This window comes from Triticum urartu, chromosome 4A, assembly GCF_056163025.1.
Source record: "Triticum urartu cultivar PI428250 chromosome 4A, HENAU_Tu73, whole genome shotgun sequence".
Taxonomy (NCBI): domain Eukaryota; kingdom Viridiplantae; phylum Streptophyta; class Magnoliopsida; order Poales; family Poaceae; genus Triticum; species Triticum urartu.
The window spans coordinates 506796501-506815140 of NC_141876.1; the positions used below are offsets into that span (position 1 = coordinate 506796501).

Consider the following 18640-nt stretch of genomic DNA (forward strand, 5'->3'; position numbering starts at 1 on the left):
CCCCTATGAACGCACACACGCACACCCTATCCCTATGAGCACCTCTGAGAGACTGAGCCGACATATCATCTTGAGATTTACGAAGTCACCGTAGACGCCTCGTCGTTGACGAGAACGTCTCCTCCCACTGAAAGCGTATCGCCGAAAATTCTGAAATAAATCCAGAAATAATGCGAGCACCAAGTTGTTATCTAGGAATATTTTGGAAGATGTTGTACTTATCATCTCAGATAATCCTTATTCTTTACACAGACTACATTTTCATTTATTTATTTTCAAGAATAGCACATATTACATTTCTATACAACTATAGATGTTTGATATATTGTGCGTATAGACTAGCATATATCACATTTCTTTGCAACTATAGACTAGCACATATCACATTTCTTTGCAAATATAGATGTTTGACATAATACATGTTGGTCTATATGTGCATTGCACGTGTAAGCTTACTAGTGATCCACTAGTTCTACTGTATTTCTACGAAAATCTTTTTTTTTGAGTATCAGTACAGACAGAAGCGCTCATATACACGCGCATACACTCACCCCTATGAACGCACACACACACCCTACCCCTATGAGCATCTCTGAGAGACTGAGCCGACATATCATCTTGAGATTTACGAAGTCACCGTAGACGCCTCGTCGTTGACGAGAACGTCTCCTCCCACTGAAAGCGTATCGCCGGAAATTCTGAAATAAATCCAGAAATAATGCGAGCATCAGAATTTGAACCCTGATGGGTTAGAAATACCACTTTCCATTGATTCGCTTCTACGATCGGACCTCCTAACGAAGTTGGGGTCCAACACCTGACAAAGCACGGCGACCCGACGCCCAACGGAGGACCGAAGTGCAAAAAGGGCGCGTAACAAACCACTGACCAGAGAGAGCGTGAGCCTCGTGAGTCCCGATCGCCGATCCCCACCACCCCACCCCACCGTCCCGCGCCCACCACCAGTCCACCGCCGCACGGCCGAGCTTGCGTAGGATCCGGGCGAGAAAAGCTCCGTCCGGTCGAAGCCCCCAAGGAAGGACACAAAGCCCACCCGCCACCCCGCTCCACCACCAAAGCGTCGCATGCCTCGCTCCCTCGCCGGCGACCTCACCGACCCGGAGATGGCGCAGCCCTACATGAAGAAGGACGACGACGACTCCGACAGTTAGTCCCCTTCTCCCTCGCTAAACCCCACCAACGCCTCCTCCTCGCGCTCCCCTGCCCTGCTGCTTCGGCTCGGCTATGATGCGATCCGGAGGGGACGCCACGGCCCACGGGAATGCCGGATCTGGCGCGATCCAGCGGCGGATCTCGCGTAGTGTGTCGCGCGCGCGATGTTGCTGCTGGTGGCGGTCGCCGTGCGGCCTTGTTTGACGGCGCTCCGCTGGTGGGAGATGTGGCCTCGGGGGTGGTGGCTTGCGGGATTCTAGTTCAGAATTGGGGCCGGAGAGCTCGGGTTTAGGTGGATCTGCACCAATTGCACATCACCGGGCAGTTGGTTACGGCGTACCTTGCCTTTTGGTTCGTGCTCCTACTAGCAGCAGCGACCATTTCTGGCGATTGACTGAGATTCCGGTGGCGCTTGGTGCCGGAACCAGTTCGGCCACGTACCATTGTGTTTGCGCAAACTAACACAAACGTTGTTGTGGATGCGCTCCTTAGCTTACAGTATTTTTGTTTGGCCAATTAGATTGACAGGATATGCATGCTTTTGGTGATAGGATCTCACGAGCTGGTTAGATGTGTCTTCATTGGCTTCAGAGCATACCATCTTCTATGCAACTGGTTTCTATGTTTCCTGCATGAATCAGTTGGTTGATGTTGCAACCAGGGCTTATATCTGATTAGTGGTTTAGAAGGACATCGGTTCTCTGTGCCGTAGACAATTTTTATAGCTGTCAGGACGTGAAAGCAGTGAATTGCTTGTGTTTCTGGTCATATATTGTCAGGTAGTTCTGTGTTAAATGGACCTTAGTGCATGTTTGCTGTTCCTCTTTCCTCCTCGGACCATCATGTGATTTCACTCAAACATTTGTCCAGCACAAAGCCCGTGCTGGTCAATCAATAGATATGAATTTTGAATTTTGCATCGTATGTTTTTATGCATTTTGGCTGCAGCAATTCAGTTTATCGCTTGAAAATCTTGATAACACAATATGGTTTTACTTGTTGCAGAAAAAAAACCAAATTCCTTTGTTTGAGATATCTCTGTTTCTAGCCCATGAAATTTTCTACTCATGATCATGTTTCGATCAAATTGTGTTCAGTTTTTTTATCCATTCCAGCCTAGACCTTTTAAACACAGGCACTTTGGATTGTTCTGGATGTTGGGCTTAGGGACTGTAGCTTTAGATGGTTTTGTATTAGATCCTGTGATATTTGTCAAAGGTATCTGGATGTGTGAAGTTACGATTCTCTTAGAACTCTTTAGTTTTTGGGGGACTTTGAAATGAACAGTGGTTTTTGACCCTGGGTTTCGGTTTGATCTTCTGTTGAAAGGGTTCTATCTCTTATGCTCCTAGATCACACTTAGTGTAACAAAATGCTTTCAGCTTATGACATGTTTATTAACCGTGTGTAAGCTTTTGCAGTCGAGTACTCGCCATTTTTCGGGATTGAGAAGGGGGCTGTTCTGCAGGAGGCACGTGCTTTCCATGACCCCCAGCTTGATGCCAGACGATGCTCGCAAGTAAGTGTTGCTTACAGTCACTCAAATTTCACACCCTTTCTGGTAATACATTGAGCTGTATATATTTGCCAGTTTTCTCTTAGGCGCTTTGACCATTTGCTTGATATTTGTCTTGGATTTTGCAGGTTATCACCAAGCTATTATATTTAATTAATCAAGGAGAGTCATTTACAAAGGTATGACAGTGAACATATGCATGAGCTAGTTACTAATATATTGATTTAAAAATTTAACCTCCACTGATGCAAGTCACGGTATTAATCTGGGAGATCAAAAGAGCGATTCCGTTGCAATATACCTTTTTTAAATGAGCCATTGTGATTTTGATCTTGTTTTGATTCCTGATGGATATGTTATGTTGCAGGTTGAGGCCACAGAAGTTTTCTTTGCAGTTACGAAGCTATTCCAGTCCAATGATGCTGGTCTCAGGAGGCTGGTGTATTTGATGATAAAAGAGCTTTCTCCATCATCAGACGAGGTGAATGCTATTTCTGATGCACAAATTTGGTTTTGTTTATTTCATGTCTTACCATTCTTAGTTGTTTGAATTTTGTATCTGCAACAGGTTTTCATAGTCACAAGCTCATTGATGAAAGATATGAACAGTAAGACAGATATGTACCGTGCCAATGCAATTAGAGTTCTCTGTAGAATAATTGACGGCAACCTCCTTACTCAAATCGAGAGATACTTGAAGCAAGCTATTGTAGACAAAAATCCTGTGGTTGCTAGTGCTGCTCTTGTTAGTGGTATCCACCTGCTTCAGGTACTGATATACTAGTTCTATACAATTTTCTTGTTTCTTGTTTGAAGGCACTTCAAAACATATTTTTATGTATAGGCAAATCCAGAAATTGTGAAAAGATGGAGCAACGAAGTGCAGGAAGCTGTGCAATCAAGAGCTGCACTTGTGCAATTTCATGGCCTTGCTCTTCTTCACCAGGTATAACTTGTGTTCGGGAATAAGAGGACAAGCTATAGAACTATAACAGTGCAGTAGGTAGAAGGCTTATTTGTACATGGTTTCATATGTTTAGTATTTGTCCTTTTCATATGTTTTTGATGGAACTGAGGAGTGATCTACCTTACTGTATATGAGCTAAGTATTGTGGTTGACATGTAACTGTTGACTTGAACCTGTGTATCAGGGAAGCTGGCTGTAGTTGCTGTGCTTAGAAATGTAGGTTACCAGTCCCTGCATCCAGGTTTACTTGATAGCTTATAGTTTCAGATAGCTTATAGTTTCAGTACAGGACACTGTCAGGTCAGGTCAGGTCATATACTGAGCAGTACACTTATTATTAAGTTAAAATAGGCCATGTCTGGCTTACCAGCTTGTCATGGGTCACTAACTTGTGCACCAGCCGATGCCAGCACCACGTATATCAGTTGTCTGATAACGGTCCATTTATAACAGAAAGTTGTAGATAAACAAGCTTGAGGGACTAGCAGCTTTAACTATGTCCAGTTCTGTAGTATTTTTTATTTTTGTGGAAATGTTCTGCTCATGTGACGACTTTATACTGTGCTAATATTGCAATCATCATTCTATTCCATTTTAACATCTCCAACAATGTATAGTGGTGTAGAACTTAGATACTGTATGTTTCAGTAAGCTGCATTGTTAGCGAGTAAAAAAAATAGTAGGATGATAGTTTCTGTGAGACATTTGGCATTCAGTTAATTTTCTCCCCAACTTGCAGACCAGACAGAATGACCGTTTGGCTATTAGCAAGCTCGTCTCTAGTTTGACTAGGGGATCAGTGCGCTCACCCCTTGCACAATGTCTTCTGATTCGTTACACGAGCCAGGTAACCTATATTTACTTGTACTGGACTCTTGCAGAATTAGTAAATAAATACTAAAAAGGAAGTTGCAATTTGGCAGGTAATACGTGAGTCAAGCAACACCCAAAGTGGTGATCGCCCATTTTTTGATTATCTGGAATCATGTCTCAGACATAAAGCAGAAATGGTGATTTTAGAGGCTGCGAGGAAAATAACAGAGATGGATGTGACAAGTCGTGAATTAGCACCAGCGATTACTGTGTTACAGTTATTTTTGAGTTCATCCAAACCTGTGCTTCGATTTGCAGCTGTCCGAACACTCAATAAGGTAATTAATGCATGTTTATCAAACTCTTATATGCAGACATGTTGTCATGTGTCGAAACCTTTTTAATATTATCTTGTGTCCATATCTTGATTTGCCTATTGTCTTGCAGGTTGCTATAACACGCCCTTTGGCAGTGACAAACTGCAATGTTGACTTGGAGAGTCTGATGTCAGACCAGAACAGGAGTATAGCGACCCTGGCAATCACCACACTTCTTAAAACTGGCAATGAATCAAGTGTGGATCGCCTCATGAAACAAATTACCAGTTTCATGTCTGACATATCAGATGAATTCAAGATAGTTGTCATTGAAGCTATACGATCTCTTTGCCTGAAGTTCCCACTGAAGTATCGTTCGATGTATGTAAGAGATTAATGGGTGTTGATTCATTGATATAACATTTATGTCTGTCTTTTCTTTTGACTATTTTTAGTTGCATTCATAGTCCAATATTTTAACTATTTTTTCTTCTCTAGGATGATTTTCTTAAGTAACAGTTTGAGAGAAGAAGGGGGCTTTGAGTATAAAAAGGCCATAGTTGATTCTATAGTTACCCTGATCGGCGCGATACCAGACGCGAAAGAAATTGGCCTTCTGCATCTTTGCGAATTCATTGAAGACTGTGAATTCACATATCTTTCTAGTCAGGTACTTACATTTGTTATTCTACTAGCACTTATGATTACGCAATGGTTCAGTAACTTCCAAGCTCACCGTATCACCAACTGGTACTTCTTTTTTCCTATAATATATTTAAGTATGGATAGGATGGTCATTTTGTCCTCTCCTTCTATTGGAAATACTGCCCCACTCAAGCTATGCCTTATAATTTGAATAGAGTTTGTGGATCAGAAGCTCGTGTCTCATGATAGGCTTGTTAGTCCCATGTTATTAGCGTGCTTCCTGTGAACTGATTGTTTGATCCTCCCAAAAAATACTGCATCCGGCACATTTTCAACATAGCTAGAACTGTAAAAGTTGCACCGTCATGAAATTAAGCAGGCGCCATGTAGAACTTCATTTCTCCAGCAAATCCAGCTAAAGAGTAAAAAATGATGACGTCACTTTGTACCACAACACACTACCTGTTATTCTCTAGAGCACATTAAGTCAAAATAAATATCAATCGAGCAATATGTTTGATTACTGACGTTTACCTAGGATAGGTTCTATTGTTCAGAGTAGGGACTTTTACTCACTGAGGTCAACCGTTCTTTGTCACACCAGTTAAACAATGTTGAACTGTATCTGGATAGTCCTGTTTACTGCATGTTGCACTTGATGAAATTGTATGCACATGTTTAACATTTCTGTATTTATGGCAATTAGCCATACAACCATACGGGCCTGAATGTCATTAAGTACAGGTTCAATCGCTTAATCATATCCGTGATATTTCCCCATTCATCATCACGTTAACAAGTGTTCAAATTTTCCGGATAAACTTTAGAATTTGGAGTTTCTTTAAAAAAGGGATTTCCTGTTAGTTCAGCACCGAAACTAGAGAATTAATCCTTTTATTCTCTTGTTACCAGATATTGCACTTTTTGGGAAATGAAGGGCCAAGAACATCAGATCCAAGCAGATACATACGGTACATCTACAACCGTGTGATATTGGAAAATCCCACTGTTCGTGCTAGTGCTGTCAGTACATTGGCAAAGTTTGGTGCCTTAGTCGATGAATTGAAGGTATGATAAAATCATTCAACCTTTCTTTACATTCTTTCACCACTTTCCTTTTTGTGTGTGTGTGTGTGTATATAACTCATTTATGGCTTTTTTTAGCCTCGGATATTTGTTCTCCTGCGCCGGTGCCTGTTTGACACTGATGATGAGGTAATTTTTGTTTTTTCACTTGATTTTAGTTATCTCCTTTGTGTGTGACATGCAAACCACAAAACAACATTTTTCATTAGGTTTACAATTCTTATCTAGCAGATTGCCTCTTCTTGGCCTCCACCTCTAGCATTAAAAATGGCGTGTTGCATTCTGGGCAATAATAGCTAATAAGCACTAATTGGTCTTTCCTATTGTAGGTCCGCGACCGTGCTACACTTTACCTCCAAACTCTGAATGGTGAAGTTGCTGTAGGTAACTCTGAGAAGGACGTGAAGGAATTTCTATTTGGATCCTTTGATGTGCCTCTTGCCAACTTGGAAGCAAGTCTAAGAACCTATGTATGTTTACAGTGGGCATTCCATGTAGCATGTTTCAAGTGAATCATATCCTATGCTATGCTCACATCTTCAAGAATAACAGGAACCATCTGAGGAGCCCTTTGATATTTCCTTGGTGTCAAGAGAAGCCAGATCACAGCCACTTCACGATAAAAAGGCCCCTGGAAAGAAGCCACCTGCTGGTGCTCCCGCCCCTGCGCCTGTTTCGGCTGTTGATGCTTATCAGAAGATGCTTTCATCTATCGCTGAGTTCTCTGGGTTTGGAAGGCTCTTCAAGGTTTGTACAGTAAATACTGTAGTGATATTTGACAAGCTCACATGCTAAATCTCTCTCATTCCCTCAGTCCTCAGAACCTGTGGAGCTGACAGAGGCAGAGACTGAATATGCAGTTAATGTGGTTAAGCATATCTATGAAAACCATGTTGTATTGCAGTACAACTGTACAAACACCATACCTGAACAACTGCTAGAAGATGTAAGCACTGGTCCTTTAAGCCTTTTATTGGAGGTGTAATTGTCACTCATGCTGAAATTCTGATAAATGGCTGTTGCTTCTTTCAGGTTACAGTATATGTTGATGCCACGGATGCTGAAGAGTTTTCAGAAGTTTGTTCAAAGCCTCTTAAAAGCTTGCCTTATGATTCACCTGGGCAAATTTTTGTTGCTTTTGAAAAGCCAGAACATGTTCCTGCAATCGGGAAATTTTCAAATGTATTGAAGTTCACTGTTAAAGAGGTAAGTGTAATGATGTTTCTCGTATTATTGGATTCAAGTATGAGTAATGGTTTTTCTAGGTTCCACTAAATTAAGCATTCTATATCAATATTCCTTTGGTACCTACTGCCTCGGTCATGCGGAAAATCTTTTCCAAAAACTCTGTTCTCTTTGAAGTACTATGTAGCATAGTGGTTTCACCTTCTAGGAATTTTGGAATCTTCATGCGAAACCTGCTTCATCTGTTCATACAACTGGAATATTTTTTGGCATTATCATCACAAAGAAGATATTCCGGATTTTTCTTATTTGATATCTTCAAGGCAAATCGACCCAATTCAGTGGCTGATGAAGTTTTGAACCCTTTTTCTAACATTCGTTGAAAATTTGTGTGTTTCTGCTTGAGCCGTATGAGATGAATTTTTCATATACGGTTCTTAGAGGGGGACTCGGGTTAGTTACCAATCTCAATAAAATATTTTTAAAATAAATACGGAATTATTATATTATAAAGTGGTCTGGACTTGCAACCTACAAGTGTTATAAGTCCATAATGAAGTATTGACATCAATGAAATTTAACCTCAACCAAGTTGCACTATTTTGTTGTTCTTTGAGTTAATGTTGTTTATTGTTGTCAGGTTGACACGTTGTTTATTGTTGTCAGGTTGACACATCTTCAGGGGAAGCTGATGAAGATGGTGTGGAGGATGAATACCAGCTAGAAGACCTTGAAATTGTTTCAGCTGATTATATGCTGAGGGTCGCAGTTTCTAACTTTAGGAATGCCTGGGAGAATATGGACCCAGAAAGTGAGCGTGTGGATGAGTATGGACTCGGGGCTAGAGAGAGCTTGGCTGAGGCTGTGAGTGCTGTCACTAGTATCCTTGGCATGCAACCGTGTGAGGTGAGCTTCCAGTTCTTTAAAGTTTAAACTAATATTGGTCAAATAACTTGCCTGTTTTCCTATTCATCCTTAGCTGTTTCTTCGAGCATCACCACAACTGAACCCAAGAATTTACATACATTGTGTGGTGCCTTATGCGTTCTACATTTATGTTGCTGTTCCTGTTCTTCCACCATTATGGGATGGGACGGGACAAAATAATTGACTACTCGACATACTTGGCAGTGGCATGCGACAATCAATTGAACTTATTTTTAGAGGTTTCAAATGGACTACAACATACGGATGCATATAGACATATTTTAGAGTGTAGATTCACTCATTTTGCTCCGTATGTAGTCCCTTGTTGAAATCTCTAAAAAGACTTGTATTCGGGAACGGGGGGAGTACATTGGAATCTATAATGTTTTGTTCACGACCAAAATCTGCCGTACTAATCTTTTTGGTTATGCGAAAAAATTGATCTTTTTGTATGGTTGCTAATGTTTTGGCATGCCCACACCCCTTTGCCCGCTCTAGTTTATTTCCTTCCCAACATTGGCCAAATCATTGGCAGGCACCATTATTCAGATTGGCCAAACTTTTTTTTTTGCGCATAACAGATTGGCCAAACTTCTTTGTAGGTTCATCTTGGGTTGTGAACTAAACGCCCCGAAAACTTCTGAAAAACTGAAAGTTGACAACAATGGTTACTCATGTTTGCAGGGCACTGAGGTTGTACCAAGCAATGCAAGATCGCATGTTTGCCTGCTTTCTGGAGTGTATATAGGGGGCGTCAAGGTTCTTGTCAGGTTATCATTCGGACTAAGCGGGCCCAAGGAAGTGGCGATGAAGCTGGCGGTAAGGTCAGATGACCCCGAAGTCAGCGACAAGATCCATGAGATTGTTGCCAGTGGGTAAAACGGATGGTGGCCTCTGCCCCTGCCAAAACCTGTGTAGAGCCGGTAAATAGTCTTCAGTATCATGTCAGAAAGAAAATAGTTTTCAGTTTTGTTTGAAAATTGTACTGTACCTGTTGATGTTCGGTATTTACAGAATGCTCTTGGCTTCCTGCGTACTGCTGCTCAGAAGTGAGAAGTGTATCTTGTACCCCTTGCGTTCAGCCGTTCACTGCACAGTTAATTTCTGAGCATGTTTTGTCTCAAATGAAATATGTTATGGTGTATTGATATGCAATCTTGCTGCCGTAAAATGTGTGGGCTAATCTGCTAGTCGAATCTCTCACTATTTCCCTCTGTTTCTAAATACAAGTCTTTTAGATATTCATAGACTACATATGGAGCAAAATGAATAAATCTACACTCTAAACTACGTCTATATACATCCGTATGTAGTCCATATTGAATTCTGTAGAAAGACTTGTATATATTTAGGAACGGAGGGAGTATACACAAATGCCATGCATGCTTGTGTGGAAATTGCTAATGGAGCACGAGCTCCATGGAGCCTTTACTTTGGAAACATCAAAAAACAAGTTCAAAAAATTCTGAAATAAAACACACATACATATGGATGTACATTACTCTGTAAAGATTTCATGGCGAAATACATTTTTATGCTGGAAAGTACATGATTTTTTTTACAGCTCACATCAAAATGTATTTCGTCATGAAATTTCACACACATCTAGTATGCATCTACAAATACTTGTGCATTTATGTTAGTTGTTTTAGAACTCAAAAAGTAGATTTTTAAAAATTTCAGGCTCTATGGAGCCCGACAGCAAAAAATCCACAGGTAAAAAAAGTTTCCATTGCCGGGATTTGAACCCGGGTCGCCTGGGTGAAAGCCAGATATCCTAACCGGGCTGGACGACAATGGATTTGTGAAAATAAGTACTTCGTTACATTTTTATCTGATAAATTTAGGAGCAACACAGCCAAGCCTATTCCCACGGTCCTCGCGGCCGCCACGCCATTTGCTCCTCTCCCAACTTCCGTGGTCGTGCTGCTGAATCAGCCCCAAAGGGAACCGCCTACAAACTCCTTGCCCACGGCCCGCCGGCTGGCACTGGCTTCCCCCGCCGACCGCGACTGGAGCGCTGCGGGCACCCGGTCCGTCGATGGCGTGCTGCTGCTTCCGCGCCGCCGCGGTGCCCCGCCTCCTCTTCCGCGCCGCCGCGCGGCCCCTCCAGTTGCCGCTCGCCGTCTCCCGAAGGGTACGTGTTCTGCGCCCCCCTTCTCTGGTACCCGACGCACTCCTTCTCGCACGGTTTGGCAGATTGGGGTTGGAGAGGGCTTGTAGAGAGAAAAATAGGGGAATGCCACATTTAATTAGTCCTAATATAAAATCGGTGAAGCTTCGGCGAACATTCCATTGTTACCTGTACCACATTGCCTCTGGATAAAGTTTCTTCTTGTTCAGCCGAGCACCTTCGCGTAGTTGCGTTGCAAATTGTACGGCTCAACCCTTTTTCGATTCAAAATGATAGTGATTCATGTGGTTTATAACCTACCCTTAATGTTTTCTATTGCGAGTATTGATTAATTACTGGTCCTATTTTGTCTTTGACGCACTAGGGTTTCTCGGGGCAGTCAGTCCTGCCAGTCACTGATTCGATCGAGAGTTTTCAAGGACCATCAGTGGATCATGCTCCACGGATTCCGTTATATGACGACAGCTTGCCCTCAGGTGTGTCGACGATATTAACGAATCCTGGCGAGAATGTCGCTCCTGCTGACCCTTCAAAGAGTAGAATCATGCTTGTTGATGGAACCTCAGTGATGTACAGATCCTACTACAAGATATTAGGTCAGTGTTTTCCTCGTGCACTCACTATTGGTACATCTTGTCATTTTGCTTTGCCTTTTTTCTAGTTGTTACGGTAAGTTTATGTCTAGAAACGTAATGTCGTGACAGTCACCTCTTTGTGATCCTCATTCCTCAAGACATTTCGTTTCATATGCTTGGTAAGTTGTCTTGGAACATGTATTGAAGTCAGCACTTGTTCTGGCAAAGCAAATGTTGGAACTCAACTTAGACATGATATTGTTGGACTTAGGTCTACTTTAATATGATAGTTGGAGTATAGCAGAATTCTGTCGTTATCCTAGACACTGGCAAAAGAAATATTACATGCTTCCACACATGCAATCTCGAGTCCATAACAACATGACATGGGACATTTTTTCTATTTCATTACCCACCCTATGTGCATCGTTTTCAGAGACTGATGGTTTAGCTGTCCAGCTGCTGTATTGTTTATCCTGTAATGTGCACATCCATTACCTTCTAATCCGTCTATCTGGTTGAACTGTGTGCTATGCTTGAACAGAAATTCCTAACCAATGTCCGTAGTACAGATTTAGAGACCAATTGTAATACAAAACTACAGAGTAGTCTGATCAATCTGTGAAATTTGTTCTTAAATATCTAAGTTTGTCATACATTAAACCTGTTTGAGAAATTTACTCTTTCCCATTGCTCGTTTTCAGTGTTGTAATCTACACCTCATCTATTCTTTTTCCATCGATGTAGCACAGCTGCAACATGGTCAGTTGGAACATGCTGATGGCAATGGGGATTGGGTTTTAACTATATTCAAAGCTCTGTCACTGGTGAGTAGGACTTAATGAATTATTTGTAGCTTTGAAATGACATCCTCAACATTAATAAACTCAAATTTGTATATGATGGGTGTTGCAGTTATGGGTTGTTTCATGTAGAGTTTGTGTGAAACGCAATCTGCTAGGGCAATTCTGTTTCTTCATTTGTATTTTTATTCGTGTAGTGAATACGGTCCATGGTTGTATTTTTCTCTCTTTATAAACAATTTTCTCACCATCCACTGGGCACTACTAATCCAACAAGTAGGAACCAGGGGGAAGTGAAAAAAATATGGAAGGTCAGGAAAGTTGAGAAACATTTTGGAGTTTAAGTATGTTTTTGATCAATGGCACATTGTACTGGATGGTCAGTGCAATATTTATTCCACCATGCTTGTCTTCATATGATGTTTAGTTAATGAACTATAGTGACAGATAATAGGATGTTTTTCTTATCAAGTTTTTTTCAGTAGGCATCTTTGACCATTAAGGCGGATCTTATAGGTCAGAGTTTTGGGAAAAGACAATATTCTGTACATATCTGCCTATTTCAGAGTTGTGATGTTTATTGACCACAAAAGTTTATCCTCAGTTGGTATTAGTCCCTTCTCAGTCCATAGAGAATGTGTCAATATGTTGTTTACTGTGGCTTTGAAGAAAATATTCAGTACTCTCGCTGTTCAATCATTAATGATGGATTAACCTTTTGCCTCCATGCTTCTTCATGTACCAAACTTTATATTGACATTGTAGAACTGTTTCCTTTGTAATAGTTGCCTAACTAATAAAATTTATGATCCTTTGTTGCGATTTGTAATCTGTCGAGTTTTCTCTGCAGCTTCTTGACATGTTGGAGTTCCTTCCCTCTCATGTTGCGGTATGTCATTTTGTTCTTGCATGGATTCTACTGGCAGTGCTTATTTATTTTTGTATTTTCACTGAAAAAACGACATTTTGGTGATCTATATGCATGAGCTTTGTTCGTTGCTAACTGCTTATCAATTTAAATGCACATGTTTAGTCTAATATACCTTAGTCTAATCCTCAATGGAATAAAAAAATTAGGGGCCAACTGTAGATAACATGCACATTTGTAATATACTTACTATTTCAACATTTTTGCCTTTAATAATCATTTGGCACTTTCTAAACTAAGCTGTAAATACTGAGCTGTGATACATCATTACAGAAACTACAATTTGTGTTTATGTGTTTTCTTTATTTCTTTTATTTGTTTTGCTCTTAGCCTTCTGACCACTTATGTTGCTTTAAACTCATTTGCAGATGGTGTTTGACCATGATGGTGAGCTCCGTGCCTGTCTCCTTTGGAGAATTCCCCTAACTCTTTTTAATCTTTACTCTTGGAAAAATCCCTTTAATCAAATCCTTGCTATCATTCTTGAATGCACATCCAGTTCATATAATATCAATTTGCATAGTTTTCAACACATAATATTAACTCCAAAGTCTGTTTTCTTTAAGCATTTGTCTTAAATTACTATTTGTATATGAACATGTTCCTATTTATATTTGGACATGTAGCGTCCTCTCCAAGTTCACCTTTCCTGACATGTAGCGTTCTCCCCTATTTGATCGTTCCTGCTCATGATTTAATACTCTTCTCTGGTTTATTCTTTTAGTTGTCAAACCAAACAAAGTGGTATTTTCCTCACTTTCTTTTGACATCTGCGATCCATCTTGTTCTGTTGAAATATATTATGATCTATGAATGATTTGTATCTGCACCCGGTGGGTGGGGTGGGGGGTGGGGGGGCGTGGTGCAATGGTGCAAATTCAAACAAATGTTAGCATACTAGTGTGTGTAACTCAACTTAACAGGTTTGGTACAATTTCAAATTAATATCTATATTATGCGGCTTTGCAGGGTTAGCCTTTTCTGTTTGGATTTCTTCATCTCCCCTTGTTTACTAGTTTGTGAAAAGAACCCCAATACCCTTGCTATGCGAATTCAGAGTAACACATCTCATTATAGTTCTTAGTTATAAATAAGTGGCCAAACTTTTCTTTTCAGGAGTCCCATATGGTCGTTACACTGTCATGCCATCCAAAGAATGTCACATGGCAAAAGGTAAGAGGAAGATAAACTCAAGTAACTTAATGGGGATCATGGGAGATGGTAATCTGAGGCTTCCTCATCTTGGTGCATCTCACTTTCTAGGCAGATCCTTCTTATTTTTTTTGGCAAAAGATGGTCTGGATCAAAGCAAGCGTAAAACAATAAGAGTGATAAAATATTTTTTGTAGAATACGATGTTTAAGGCTTCATCTCACAAATGCCAGTTTTTTCATTCTATAAGGGAGTGTTCTTGTTCTCTTTCAAATCCTCCTTTCTTTGCCCCGTTGGATTGAAAGAATCTTGTGGGATATCCATAGGAAGCACCATTTTGTTCGAAGGAATGAGCCCTCCAAAATTACTATGGATTTGCTTTCCTACACTCCAATTCTATATGATAGCTAACAAGCGGTGACCCTCTTGGAAAATTTCCTTTGTGTCTATGACATGCACCCAGTGTCTTCAGAATTCCAGTGCTTTTCTTGTGGTGCCACCAAACAACTTCTATTATTGATTGCTGTGTTCCCAATCTTTGTAGGATCCAACATGTCATGAAATTCTATTCCTGTATTCTTCCTATTCATGCACTTTACAAATCCTGCACATTTGTCCGATGGGTTCAGTACACATGACAGAACCTCATTTCTATAGTTCATGTGGTGTGTACATTTGGAAACTCTGGCTCATTTGTATTTGCTGCGGTCCTTCTGAAATCTGGACATGTGTTGTTTATTCTAGTCTTCTGGGCTGAAACAATTCAACTCTAGTCCATTTTCCCCCCATTTTGCTATCTTCTCTACTGATATATAGGTCTGCATTTATTAAAGTAACACGAACTGAATTTAGGTTTGCGATTTTTTTTGTTCTTAGCAGTTATCTCCAATATTCTCTTCTAATTTGGATCTATAGAAACATGATACTGTCTTTTTTGTGTTCTCCTAGGAATGACTTTTCGACATATGTTATATCCTGCTTATAAGAGCAATCGCACCTCAACACCAGACACCATTGTTCAGGGCATGCAATACTTGAAGGCATCTATCAAAGCAATGTCAATTAAAGTAATCGAGGTAAAAACTAGCAGTTGTATATTTGGTTTGAAGGTGTTATTTGTTATCTTTTGATATCTGGGATCGTCAAAATTATCAATGTAGGTTCCAGGTGTTGAAGCTGATGATGCTATTGGTACACTAGCTGTCAACAGTGTGTCTGCAGGCTACAAGGTAAAAAATACTTCGTCATGAATCATTCCTCTAATACTTTGTTTTGTCATGTTTTTCTTCATGAATCTTAGATGCACTGGATTCTTTTTTGGATCATTGACTGGATTTCTGGTAACAATGGAGTAATAAACAATTGTTCCTACCACTTTTACTTGGAAAGTGATGCAACTAGACAATGGCTGGAGTTAAGGGCTATGTGAGCATTTCTTGGTTTTTGTACCGATAGTGCAAGAAGTGAAATTAGCTGATATAAATTTGATATTGCTAAAGTCTGATGGATTCGATATCTTCTTGTGTACTCTGGTTGTTATCTATTGCTAACGTCTTTCTTTTTCAATATGCCTGGCCTCTTTTGAAGGTCCGTGTTGTCTCTCCTGATAAAGATTTCTTCCAAATTTTATCACCTTCTCTACGTTTGCTGAGGATTTCTCCACGTGGTTCTGGGTCAGTGTGATTGTTTTTTACCTTGTGAAAGTGTCACTGGAAATGTCTAAACAGTTCATTTTCATGATTTTAACATACCGGAGGTTTCATTTTTTCTGAACAAACAGGATGGTTTCATTTGGAGTCGAAGATTTTGTGAAGAGATATGGAGCATTAAAGCCATCACAGTTTGTTGATGTTGTTGCACTTTCAGGCGACAAAGCTGATAATATACCAGGTATTGTTTCTGTTGCGGTTGTATCTTATACCATTTTAGTTAGGGGTCAAGAAAACAGGCATGACAAGCCAGCCCAACTGTATATGAAAACATGGTAGATCTCTTTTTACCCTACAAATGCATAAAAAAACTTGAGTATGGAGAAAAAAAACAGGCAGAAACTTCCTAATTTAGGCAGTTGGTTAAGTGTGTTGCATGGGTTAGACGGTTTCTGGACTGTTTGGCCTGTGGGTGAGGTGGCTGCTTTTCGTAGCCAAGTTAGCCTGAGACACGTCGTTGTGATGTTGTCACCCTTCTCCGTGCAACCAAAGAAAGCAAGAAGCGCCCCCTACATTGGAGTCCATGGCTGCGACGATGCTGCACAAGCCGCCTGAGCAAACTGCCTCCAGTCTGCTTTGCCTCTACCTTGCAGCTGCACCATTTGTATCCAAACTCTGTCCGCTTCTCATGGCCCCAAAACTGGCTCGCCGCTTCGTGCCCCCGAGTCTACAACAACCGCAGTGGGCTCTCCGCTCGTCTTTTCTGTCTAGTGCTTTCAAGCTTTGCAACACAATGGCATACATCTCATTATCGACTCTACACTGATATAAGATGTACTGCAATTTGATTGCACTTGTACAGCAAACACATTTATGAACCCACTGTGGGCCAGTTCTTTTCGGCGATTCTCCCAGAATCACCCTCCTCCACAGCTTTTCCCAGAATCGCCACTCCATTTTTTTTACAATCCTATCTAGTTAAAGTCTAATTAGCTAGGATTGTAAAAAAATATATGGAGTAGTGATTCTGAGAGAAGCTGGGGAGGGGGGCGATTCTGGTAGAATCGCCCAAAAGAACTGGCTAGTGAACCCTAGTAAGTTTAATTAACACCCCCCCCCCCCCCTTCACACACACAAGACCATGCATTCAATTCAAATTCATGACCTATTTTTCATTACGGGGACCTGCTAACTGACATTGTATGACTGGTCATTTTGTTTTTCAGGAGTTGAAGGGATTGGAGATGTTAATGCAGTAAAACTGATAACTAAGTTTGGTATGGTCATTTTTTATCAAACTATTTTTGTTCCTGAGTGCTTATTAGATACTCCCTCTGTATCAAAATATAAGACGTTTTTTGGCAATATGACAGTTTCAGAACACATCTTATATTTTGATACGGAGAGAGTATGTATCAAACTATCGATCACTTGAGGACGGTAGCCTATAGGATGTCCTTTAATGTTTGTTTTAGTTTATTGACTGATCGAGCTTGGTACACAATCTGAAAGGAGGTTTTGTACACATACAGAGTTAAAAATGACTAATGTTCCATTGCTAATTCACCAGTGTTGTTGTTACGATATATTTGATGTTTTGAGTTTTAGTATGGAACGGCATTATCAGAAACCTTGATCGAAAATTGTCCTTTCGTTGGAATTTGAATAGGTTCGTTGGAGAACTTATTGAGATCAGTGGATGAAGTCGAGGACCAGCGAATCAAACAGGTAAGAGCAGACCATTCTAAATCTCGCAGACTGCAACAATGCAAAAATGGCATCTTGAACTTTTAAATATGTTACCATCTTCTTGATTATTGATTGCGTTTTCTCTGGAAAGTATGTCAACTTATGGTCTCCCAAATGCCCGAGTAATTTATTCCAGTAGAGTTCTTCCCTACTGTTCTCACAAGGAAAAGGTTGAGAAGCTGTGCTGACTGTGGTCCTTTACAGGCTTTGATCTCTCAATCGGAACAGGCATTACTCTGCAAAAGCCTGGTAAATTTTCTTCCTAACCGTCTTCTTTCATGAATACTGAATTCCACCATCTTTTGTACATTAGCCTGCTAAGGGATGAGTCGTCCCTCAACTGAACTCTTTTGATCGAGGTTACTCTTGTTGTAGGCCATATTACGTTGTGACCTTCCATCGTACATGGTTCCTTTTAAGACCCCCGACCTCGTATTCCAGAAGCCAAAGGCGAGTCTAGCCATAGGCATCATATATTGTTAATACCACTAGATTCTGTTCATTTTGTGCTTCCTGCTTACGCTGCTATCCTGCTTTCCAGGATGATGGAGCCAAATTCATAAATCTGTTGCGAGCTTTGGAAGCGTATGCAGAAGGATCGTCGGCAGACCAAATCATCAGAAGAGCTTTGTATCTTTGGGACAAACTTGAGTCATGATGATGCCAGATTTTTTCAGTAGTGACTTACAAGAATGTTCGCATAATTGCGCGGGAAGATAGGTGACCAAAACAGCACGATCGTCTAGCTCCTGCATAGGGAGCACTCAGCCATACCCAAGGAGAAAACGTCTTGTTGCTGGCTGCCACATTTTGCGTTTTGCTGAAGCACGCAAGGAAAATTCGACGGTGGTTGCTTAGACAAATTGTTCATACAATAATCATAGGTGGTAGCTTGAGCTTTGTAGATAAAGCACAGCATGGGTATTTTTTGTACTTGTAACTAAGGGTAGAGAGATGCAAGGTGGCTTGATTAGTTCGTCGATCGATCTTGTGCAAGTTTGGCCATTTTTCTTTGTTCTCA

The 18640-nt window shown here is 40.7% G+C and overlaps 2 protein-coding genes and 1 non-coding gene across 4 annotated transcripts; 2 read left to right on the top strand and 1 right to left on the bottom strand.

The window, feature by feature from the left end:
• Positions 1-923: 923 nt before the first annotated feature.
• Positions 924-9784, top strand: LOC125552396 (coatomer subunit gamma-1). The gene is made up of 18 exons (XM_048715934.2): positions 924-1167; positions 2595-2692; positions 2818-2868; positions 3057-3170; positions 3258-3458; positions 3534-3635; positions 4396-4503; positions 4580-4807; positions 4917-5167; positions 5285-5456; positions 6344-6499; positions 6596-6646; positions 6847-6987; positions 7070-7264; positions 7332-7463; positions 7550-7723; positions 8369-8608; positions 9314-9784. Exons 1-18 carry the CDS (start codon positions 1086-1088, stop codon positions 9506-9508), a joined length of 2691 nt encoding a protein of 896 aa, XP_048571891.1. The 5' UTR covers positions 924-1085; the 3' UTR covers positions 9509-9784.
• Positions 9785-10356: 572 nt separating this feature from the next.
• TRNAE-UUC (transfer RNA glutamic acid (anticodon UUC)) lies at positions 10357-10430 on the bottom strand. Its single transcript has one exon. It is a non-coding gene; the product is annotated as a tRNA-Glu (tRNA).
• Positions 10431-10495: 65 nt separating this feature from the next.
• On the top strand, positions 10496-18598 carry LOC125552398 (5'-3' exonuclease family protein). Of its 2 annotated transcripts, XM_048715936.2 has the most exons (15): positions 10497-10766; positions 11128-11359; positions 12086-12165; positions 12992-13030; positions 13438-13456; positions 14186-14242; positions 15170-15297; positions 15382-15450; positions 15809-15894; positions 16002-16111; positions 17097-17147; positions 17540-17598; positions 17824-17868; positions 17995-18069; positions 18161-18598. In XM_048715936.2, exons 1-15 carry the CDS (start codon positions 10671-10673, stop codon positions 18275-18277), a joined length of 1263 nt encoding a protein of 420 aa, XP_048571893.1. In that variant the 5' UTR covers positions 10497-10670; the 3' UTR covers positions 18278-18598. The 2 variants fall into 2 exon arrangements, with proteins under 2 accessions (XP_048571894.1, XP_048571893.1); XM_048715937.2 differs by lacking the exon at positions 14186-14242 and having other exon boundaries at positions 10496-10766.
• The last annotated feature ends 42 nt before the right edge of the window (positions 18599-18640 follow it).